This window comes from Glycine soja, chromosome 12 (genome assembly GCF_004193775.1).
Source record: "Glycine soja cultivar W05 chromosome 12, ASM419377v2, whole genome shotgun sequence".
In the NCBI taxonomy this organism is placed as follows: Eukaryota; Viridiplantae; Streptophyta; class Magnoliopsida; order Fabales; family Fabaceae; genus Glycine; species Glycine soja.
The window spans coordinates 32,507,157-32,518,180 of record NC_041013.1 but is presented as its reverse complement, the minus strand read 5'-3'; the positions used below and the strand labels follow the sequence as shown (position 1 = coordinate 32,518,180).

General features: G+C 34.3%; 1 protein-coding gene across 1 annotated transcript; it reads left to right on the top strand.

Moving 5' to 3' along the window:
* Window positions 1–1,324: 1,324 nt before the first annotated feature.
* LOC114378932 (uncharacterized mitochondrial protein AtMg00810-like) lies at window positions 1,325–1,909 on the top strand. The gene has a single exon (XM_028337516.1). It carries the CDS (start codon window positions 1,325–1,327, stop codon window positions 1,907–1,909), a length of 585 nt encoding a protein of 194 aa, XP_028193317.1.
* Window positions 1,910–11,024: the final 9,115 nt, after the last annotated feature.

The window sequence follows — 11,024 nt, the reverse complement described above, 5'->3', positions numbered from 1 at the left end:
CTTTCTGATTGTCTTGTCCTCATACTTCTCCTCAAAATGGGAAAGCCGAAAGGACAATTTGTACAATTAACAATATTGTTTGTACTTCACTTGCCCATGCGTCATTACCTTCTTCCTTTTGGCATCATGCCTTGCAAATGACAACTTACCTTCTCAATATTCTTCCTCATAAGTTATTAAACTATAAATCTCGTCTTAGGGTTCTTTATCATAAGGATCCGACCTATTCTCATATTCGTGTTTTTGGGTGTTTATATTATCCTCTATTTTCTTCCACTACCATAAATAAACTTCAACCCCGCTCCTCTCCATGTGTTTTTTTGGGATATCCTTCGAATCACCGTGGTTATAAATGCTATGACTTATCTTATGGGAAAATAATTATAAGTCGTCATGTCATTTTTTATGAGACACAATTTCCATTTGTTAAATTACATACTCCTCGTATTCAGACTTATGATTTCTTAGATGATGACCCAAACCCATACGTGATCCACCATTTAGTGTCTCAATTCACTACTCCTAATGCTCAAACTTCTGGTCTAGTTCCATTCGGGCCCAACTCCCCTAATATTGCAACCGGCCCAACCATTGAGCCAAAGAAGAATATTGTTAATTATATGAATTATCTAGTGACTGCTTCCGCTCCTCTTAATCTAGCCCCTTCTTAGCCCACTTCCTCAGGCTATTACACGAAGCCAACATGGGATAGTTAAGCCAAAGAAGATCTTTAATCTTCATACCAATGTTGCTAAATCCCCACTACCACGTAACCCCGTGTCGGCCCTTCAGGACCCGAATTGGAAAAAGGCTATGGATGATGAATTTGATGCTCTTATTAAAAATAAGACGTGGGAGTTGGTGCCCCGTCTACCTGATGTTAATGTAATTCAATCATTGTGGATTTTTGCTCGTAAAGAAAAATCTAATGGTTCTTTTGAGAGACATAAAGCCCGTCTTGTAGGTGATGGAAAAACTCAATAGGTTGGCGTAGATTGTGGTGACACATTTAGTCTGGTGGTCAAACCAGTAACTATTCGCACAGTTCTGAGTCTGGCTTTCTAAGGCATGACCCATTCATCAACTTGCCATCAAAAATGCCTTCTTACATGGTGAACTTAATGAGACTGTCTACATGCATCAGCCTATGGGTTTTAGGGACCCGCAAAAACCTAATCATGTTTTTTTGTTAAAGAAGTCTCTATACGGGCTTAAACAGGCACCGCAGGCTTGGTATAAGAGATTTTCTGATTTTGTTCATACACTCGGGTTCTCTCATAGCACTTCAGACCATTCTTTTTTCATCTATTGACAAGGTACTTCTATGGCTTATATTTTGTTATATGTGGATGACATCATTTTGACTGCTTCCTCTGATGAGCTTCATAAGTCCATTATTACCCTTCTTAGCTCGGAATTTGCTATGAAGGACTTGGGACAATTGAGCTATTTTTTGGACATTATTGTAACTCATAATGCAGGTGGTTTGTTTTTATCTCAAAAGAAATATGCCATGGAGATTATTGATCGTGCTGGCATGTCTTCTTGTAAGTCATCACCTACCCCTGTTGATACTAAACCAAAGCTTAGTGCTACATCAAGCACTCCATTTGAGGATCCGACTCTCTACAGGATCCTTGCTAGGGCTCTACAATACCTTACTTTTACCAGATTTGACATTACATATGCAGTGCAACAGGTGTGCTTATTCATGCATGACCCAAAGGATGAGCACATGCAGGCTCTCAAGTGCATATTGCGCTACATTCAAGGTACTATAGACCATGGTCTTCATCTTTATCCATCATCTATATCCACTCTTGTTTCTTATATAGATGCTGATTGGGTGGATGTCCGGGTTCGAGACGGTCTACTTCTGGGTATTGGGTATTTGTTGGTGATAATTTGATCTCTTGGTCAGCTAAACGACATGCTACTTTGTCCAGGTCTAGTGTAGAGGCTGAATACCGAGGGGTTGCCAATGTAGTTTTAGAGTCATGTTGGTTGTGAAATCTGCTTTTGGAGTTTCATTGTCCGATCCAGAAGGCTACATTGGTTTATTGTGATAATGTGAGTGTGATATATCTTGCGGGTAATCCGGTTCAACATCAACGCACTAAATACATTGAGATGAATATACATTTTGTTCTTGAAAAGGTTTCTCGTGGTCAAGTTCGAGTTTTACATGTCCCATCTCGATATTAGATTGCAGACATATTTACCAAATGACTTCCTTTGGTGTTATTTGAGGATTTTCGAGACAGTCTCAGTGTCTGTTGACCTCCTGCTTCGACTGCGGGGGTGTGTTAGAAGATATGATAATATATTTTGATTCTATATAGTTGTTATATCTATTAGATTTATCTTTAATTATATCTTTAGCTATTAGGCTTATCTTCAGTTTTATAGTTGTTATATCTATTAGATTTATCTTTAGTCATTCTATTAGATTTATCTTTAGCCATATCTTTAGGTTATATATCTTTAGCTTGTAATCTTGTATATAAACGAATGGTGATTAATGAATTATTCAAGGAAACAATTTCTTTCATTAATAATCCATAGGTCTTTCCTTATGACCTTCCTAGATTTTTAACACACTGCAACTTCATATATAATTTGAATGGAAAACATACAAAATTAGTATTTCTCTTTTGCTTTCAGCTTTCTACTTTCGACCAATAAGGAAATTTTCTATATAAATTTAGTTTTTTTATTGTGTATTTACTATTTCCCTGTGGTGTCTGTTTCCAGTCGCTCACCATATCAGATATTAAACAAGAGATGGAGAAAACATTGCATTGGCTGGTTTTGATTGCTACAAGCACTGTCAAGTAAGATGTCTAGCTCTGTACTACCTTTTTGAGATTTTTTTTATGAATAAGAATTTTTTTTAGTACCAGTTCATTTACTTTTTATATAAACTAACCGTTTGTGCTTTTGGTTGGTTACTCTAAAATTGACTTAGAGCACATCATGGTTTTGGTTGGGTAGGGGAGTGGGCAAGAATTGGGTAAGCAACAATCTTCTGTTTCTCTTTTGAAATAAAAACTTTTATGTTTTACCAGTTTCCACTTTTTTTATTCTATTTTTTTTGCTTCTCCTTTTTGTTTTCAAATTTTTGTTTGATTCTTGCAGTTCTGAGCTAAATAAGAAGACCATGAAGGCTGATGTCATGCGGATTGAAACACTTCACCATGCCGATAAAGATAAAGTAAAAAATTATATTCTTGAACTTCTCATATGGCTTCACCGCTTGGCCATCAAAAGTAAAGATGGCATTGATACTAGAGAAACGAGGGATGTTCATGATTATCAATGCTTTTTGGAATGTATGCAGTTCAATGACACCTAGAGTTGTAAATTGGGGTCTTGTAACAAAGGGAGTAACCTCAATGTTTTCTCTTTACCCTTTTAATATCGTGCTTGTTTTCGAACCACACATACCAATTGCTTGTGCTTCTTTTATAGGCATGACCTCTTTTTCTTGCATTGGATTCTTTTATTGCTTTAGATGTTTTTCTGATGAAATTCTTTAAGCAATATTGGCTTTATATTATGTCTATCTAATTTTATGTGAAATGGAGGTATATCCTTCTTTAAGCAATATTGTCAGATGTGCTTTAGCAGGGGAATATCCTTCTATAGCAACTAGTAATTTTATCCTGATATTATTATTATTAGTTCTATTATTATTATTTCAGAATATATGAAATTGAAATAACATGTGGCTACGAAGAGAAATATGAGATTGATTGCAAGCAATGTATATGAATTTTTTTTTATAAAAAAAACACATTCTAAGACGATTCTTTGAAAAATCGTCTTAGAGTATCTACATTTTAAGACGGTAAAAACCCCTCTTAGAATCCTCAAAATATTTTTAATTTTTTTATAAAAAAATATACATTCTAAGATGGTTCTTTGAAAATCGTTTTAGAATGTCTATATTCTAAGACAGTTTTTTCAAAAAATCGTATTAGAATTCTCAATACATTTTAATTTTTTTAAGAAAAAATACATTTTAAGACAGTTCTTTGAAAATCGTCTTAGAAAGTCTATCCTTTTAAGATGGTTTTGAGCAAAGAATCGTCTTAGAAGGGTACCACTTTCTATGACGTTGCCTACGATGACGGTTAGTCGTAGGCAACTTTTAACTGACATAGAATGGCTTTTTTCTAGCAATGAAATGATAGATGAAGCACTAACATATGATGATTGGATCATTGCAATGGAAGAAGAACTCCATTTGTTCACCAGAAACGACGTCTAGACACTTGTTCCCTAAAGTTCTCAAAACACTTTGTTCATCTTGAGAGAAAAGACTAAGTGGTGAAATTTTTTATTCGTTTGTAAGACGATAGAGCATTAGTCATTATGCAACCAAACCAACAAACCTTTCTGATTTGTGTTAAAGCCAACGATGACTTGGTAGGACAAAGAATACTGGTTGTAACAAGCTTGGAGTAAAGTTTGAGTTAAGGAGACAGAAGTGATAGTAACAAATACTTGTAACTTGTTGAAGTTAGTGGAACTTGATGGTTTGCCAAGAACTGAACGTAGTCTCGATGGTTGAGATGAACTAATATAAATTTCATGTGCCTTATTCCTTTTATTTTCTCTCCTACTATTTGGACTGACCTAGGGTTTGAATTTGATCTTTACTTTTGAAAAACTTTGTTTGTTTTATAATGATTTAACACTATCGTCCAATTTGCTTTACAAAAGTCTTATATCTTTTTTCTTAAGTCTTACTTCATCAGATGATAACTTTGTTGTTTACAAAAAGGTTTTATTTTGTGAAAATCACAATTCAACCACTCTTCTTGTGATATTTTGCCTTTACAACCACACTTAGTCTTTATTTATAATAAGTAAATAGAATTAGTATTGATTAGAAAGGATCAATCTAATAATAAGTAATAGGGACTAAGTCCCTACTTGCTATCTAATAATAAACAGAAGAATAAAATATAATCTAATACTCCCCCTCAAGTTAGAGCATATATCTCATATAAACCAAGCTTGTTACAAATATTGTAAACCCAAGAGAAACAGAAGGTGGTTTTGGTTGTGAGGTCATGCTGGATAAATGATGGCTCAACAATAACTAACAGAGGCTCGTAGTGGCGATGGGTATTATTCACTCGTGAAAAAAGCACATGTTAATGCCAGAAAAAGAAAAGGAAAAAAGAGAAGGAAAAGAAGCATGAGGAGAAGGTTGTTGGTGAGTGGGTCTTGCCTAAAAGGTGCTTATGTGTCGATGTAGTGTGATCGTGTGGGATGCATGCATTGGAGAGTAACAACGAGTGTGGCAGACGATTATAGTTCTTAGATAGAACAAATCGTCGAAAGGTCCCCTTACTGGACATAGAGGCACACCGACAATTGAAGGCACTATGGTCGTGGTGGAGAAGACCAATGAGAAGCTCGCTGGCATATGGGAGTGTGAAACAAAAGCACCAAAAACAATAGCTAGATTATGAAGATACTCGAAAAAAATGGTTGGTGGTGGTCGCTAGAGGCATTAGAGACATAGCAGAAGAAGTGACTAATTGTAGTTCCAATTTTATGGGAATCCAATGCAAAAAAAAAAAAAATCCTAGATAGGTCATAAACAGATCATGCACAATAATGTAATCCTCCCAAGGAGGGGACCCATCACTAGAGTCATGGCTAGGAGACTCTAAGAAAATTAGGCCATAGATGCAGGAGAAGGCCCTAGGGTTCTCATGAGCCTTAGGGTAGATTTTGGACCCATGGGTTAAGTATGAACTAACTTATCTTTGTACATATTGGATTAATTATTTTTGGGTCTTGTATTTAGGGCTCCATAGTGTACGGAGGGTACCCTAGTAATGTAGGATTTTTCACCCCTTGTATTTTAGGGCACCTAAACTAGTTTTTGTATTAGGGGTAGTTTTGTAATTTCACATGCATTAAGTGTACTATTTGATATGTGTATTGGGAGAGAAATTTAATTGAATTGGGAGAAGTCTAATCCAATTAAATTTGGGACCAGCCTAAAGGGGAGGTGAGCATTTTCTTGCTACACCCCATTGTCACATCATATAGTCACAATTTATGTATGTCCTTCATGCTTTACATGCCTCATGACACCTAAGCATACTTAGTAGAGAATCTTGGACTTGATCTTGGATTAGTGGGCTGAACCATAGCTAAAATTCACTAATCATAATTAGTGAAATTTTGGCTCCAAATTTGGTTCCACAAATTCAAATTCAAGTCAAATTTGAATAAAAATTTAAATTTTCCTCCAATTTTGTGTGATACTTAGGCTATAAATATAGGCCTTGTGTGTGCATTTTTTCAACTTTGATCATTTGAGAAATTACACTTCAAAGTTTAGATCTCATTTGAGGCATAAATTTTGTGCCCCCCTTCTCTCCTTCTTCCTCCACTCATCTTCTCCTACCTTCAAGCCTTTATCCATGGCTTCCTATGGTGGTGTGCTTGTTCTTGACTCATCTTCTACTTGAAGTGGTGTCTCCAATAACCTTTCCTCTTTCTCCATTCCGCTACCATTGATCTTCAAGAAGAAAAAGGCTCCATTGATGAAGAAGATCCAAGGCCTACAAGCTCTACATAGACCCACATCACACCATATCTTTGCATTACATCTAGTCCTTTGTAAATGTCTCGACCTATGGATAGGTTTTCTAACCTATAGCATAAATTCATCAAGCCTAGTACCCTCCCAACACATTTTACTTTAAGCCTAATACTTACATGGCACATTTTACTCCTCGCTTAAGCTTAGTACCTACCTGACACATTTTACTTCTTTGTTCCTAACATCGACTTGACACCTACATTCCAAGCCTAGAAAAAACACTAACACTTGTATTAAATCCCGAAACCAGCATTGGCACCCTGCATCCTAAGGTTGGAACCAACACTCGCACCTACATCCAAAGCCCAAAACCAACACCTGCATCTACATCAAAGCCCAAGCCTAGTATCAACCTAATGCCTGCATCAAAGCCCAACACTGACTTCGTACTTGCATCCAAAGCCCGTATACAACTCTAACACATGCTTTGAAGCTTATAATTAACATTGACACTTGCATCCAAGCCCAAAACTAGCACCATCACCAACCACCTACATTCAAGCCTAGTACAAACCTAACACATGCATTCAATCCTAGAATCAGCACCAGCATTAGCACCCTGCACTCAAGCCTAGTACAAACCTAACACTTATATCAAAGCCCAAAATCGACCAGCATGTGCATCCTAGCCCGAAACCACCACTGACACCTGCATTCAAGCCTAATACCAACTTGATAGTCGCATCAAAACCCAGAGTCGACTTAGCACATCCAAAGCCCTACACCAACCTGGCACTTGCATCCAAAACCTACATCAATAACTAGAACTAACCCTACAGCCACATCAAAGCCCAACATTGACCATGCACTTGCATTCAAGTCCAAAATTTGGCAAGATCAACAAAAGGCCTATTTGGCACCTTCATCAAAGCATGGAACTAGGCAAGCATAAAAAAACCTTGTTCGATACCTACATTCAAGCCCAACACTAACCTGACACCTACGTTCAAGCCCATAACTAGAGAAGCATCAACAAAAAGTCTGTTTGGCCACTGCATTTAAGCTTGGAACTTAGCAAGCATCAACAAAAGGCCTATTCAGCACTTGCATTCAAGCCTATATGTAGTATATCTACCTCGTCATGCCCTCTCATTCAATCTACGATGCGTTCCAAATGTATTGATCCATAATTCACATAAAGGCATGACAAATTTATGTGCATCAACAAAGGTTAGGTTGCCTACCAATTGCCATTAAATTAATAATTAGTAATATATAAAAGATATTTTAATCAAACTAATATATATCATAGGGGCATGACGAGGTGAGATGGGATCGGTACTATAGTACCCATACCTGAACCCATCCCCATTAATTTTTTGTCAGTAAATATCCATCTCGAACCCATCTCTAATAAACAGGTATTAATCCTACCCGTTTGTGGATATTTTTACGGATACCCATAGAGTGTGGGTACACTTTGTCATCCTTGGATGAAATTAAGCTTGAAGGGACTTGACAATAAATATATTCTCTTACGTTTGTAATACAAGAGGTACTAAAAATGAAATTAAGTCAAATAATTAACTTTTTAGCTGAGAAAAAATATTTAGTAAATTTAAGTAACTTTTTTATTTTAATATTTTCTATTTCTAATTATTAATATTTAAAATGCATATTTAATTTTTTTATTATTAATTTAAAAATTAAGTTAAATAAGAGAAGTATGGGTAATAAAATAATTTTTCCCAATTTTTATCATTTAAAGCATATAATAAGAGTTTGATTTCAATATATTATACGTATTCAAATTTTGAGTAAATTACATGGAGCTCCTTGAGGTTTGTCATTATCACTGATATGTTTTTTTTTTCTTTCATTATGTTATCCCTTCTTAGGTGTAAAAAACGTTACACTTTTTAGGGACTCAAAGAAATGTAAGAAAATGGACAAATATTATGTGTAATAAGAACAAACTTCAAGAGGAAGTTTTCTTAATTCACTTTAAATATTTTACATATTAAAAGATTAAAATCATCATAGATAATTAATTAGTAAATAAATGGGTAAACTTACTATATTGTTTTGTTTGGTGAGAAGATAGATTCCTTTTTATGAATCCAACCTTTTTCCCCCTCCCTTTCTTTAAATGAAAATAAAAACGACACTATCTTTTCTAAAATTTTCTCTTTTCATGTTATTTTTTTATATATAAAAATAAACATTCCAAAAATTTTGCAAGAGGATTTTTTCTATACAAGTTATCATTTTGACTAAGAACTACCAGAAAAAATAAATAAAAGAACCATAGGAACTTAAGAATATATTTTATCTGATGTATGTCAAATATGTTTTCGCTTCTCAACTTTTGGTGTTTTTTGTTTTTAGTATTTAAGTTAAATTTGCTGATCATATTTCTTATATTTTTCTCTATTTATATTTTTAGTCTTTATCGTTAAATATCATTGTTAAGTGATGATAAGATAATGTTGACAATCATGTGATATGTCACGTGACCACTAATCTAATGTGCTAGACACATGTCAATTTTTTGGGTGAATTATATTTTTGGTCTCAATTTTTTTTTACAAAATTCACATTTAGTTCCTCAATAAGTTTTTGAGTAGTCTCAATACCTCAATATTTTTTTTATTATTAATCTTAGTCCCTCAACTTTTGTCTGCCATTGATCTTAGTTCTTATGAGCAATTGTATCGCAATTAAATGATGATGTAGCAACCATAAGACTTGCCATGTGAACTACTAATATGATGTAATATTAATCACACGATAAAATATTATTGGTTCAAGACATTTTGCTAGCGATTTTAAGGTGTTACAAAATTTCTGATGGTGTAAAACCACATCTCCTCGTTCTCTTGACACCATCGACGATACCGCTATATTCGTGTTCTATGCACGACATTGCCCATGGAGCAAAAGAGTGAAATAAAAGGGTTTAATATTGTACAAGTGGTGTTTGGGATTATGCTTCTAAAGGTTCAAACATTGAGGGTTTGAAAAGGTTTGTAAGTTATGTTTCTTATTTCTTCATTTTTTGCATTTCTTTTTATTTTTTAATTTCACTCCCATGAATCATTTATAAGTTTTACATCATCAGAAAATTTGTAATGTTTTAAAATTGTTATAGGAAATGTTTTCTACCAACAATGTTTTATCACATGAATATCACATCATACTAGTAATCCATGTTACAAATCACTTGATTGTCATATCAATATTTAATAATGATACTTATCAAAATGACTAAAATCATTATCAGACATAAATTAAGGCACTAAATTTAATAAAAAAAATTATTGAGAGACTTGATGAATATGAGAAACTAAAATATAATTTATTTAAAAATTTAACCCATAAATAATTATTATGTGAGATTAATGTATCACATGACATGTTATATGGTTATCCTATCATTTTGTATATCATTTAACACATGGTTACCATGTCATGTCTGTAGTAATAAAAGTAAATGACTAATTATGTGAAAAGGGAAATTTTTTTTCTATGAATTCAATCTTTTCTCCTTCAGGAAATTTGCTAGAGGACCTTTTTTTATACAATTTTCTATATTAACTAAAAGAAGTCAACCCGGTTCACTTAGTATCCATCAGATTGAACCGTCCGTCCGGTTCAGTCCACGTCCATCAATCTCGAGTGATCATATCAGGCACATCAATTCAACGATGTGACCCTATCCACAAACAACGAATTTCTGTGTTGTCTTAACAGCATTCAGTTTCAAAGCCATTTCAATCGGCATTAATTTCTTTTTTTTTAAAAAAAAACTTTCTTTCTTTTGTATGTTTTGTGTAGGTACACTACTACACAGGGTATGGGTATTCGGGTCGAACCGCATTGGGTTCGCATCACGAAGGTGTGTGTGACGAGAGGGACGTAACATAGAGGAACCGTGAGTTCCAAGCCAAAAAGGTTGCAACGTTCATGCAGAGAGGAAAAAACCTGAAAGGGTTTAACCAACCCAGATTGGAGAAGATCGTGGGGGCAATTTTTTGCTTTTTTCGGGATTCACTGTTAGAAAGTGCCTTGACGACTATAAAAGAAAGTTGCATGTTACATTTAACATGAGTTTCGAGGGAGAAAAAAAACTATAAACAATGGCTTTGGCATTTGAGAATTTGGCAGTGTTAAATATGTTTTTGACTTTTGGGCGAAGCTGCGTAAAAAAAAAAAACGTGATGGGAACTGGGGAAAAATATTTTTCTTTTATTAATTATTTGAAGGAAGAAATGATTAAAAAAAGAGAGAAAAAAATAACTCAAAAAAGTATTATTAGAATGATAAGCTCGTCTATTTACTTGTTTGTTTGTTTATTAATATATTACATGGATATAAAATTTATCTAAAGTTAAAATATATTTTTCATCTTCATAAAATTAGAAATATTCAAATTTTATTCTTGCAAGAA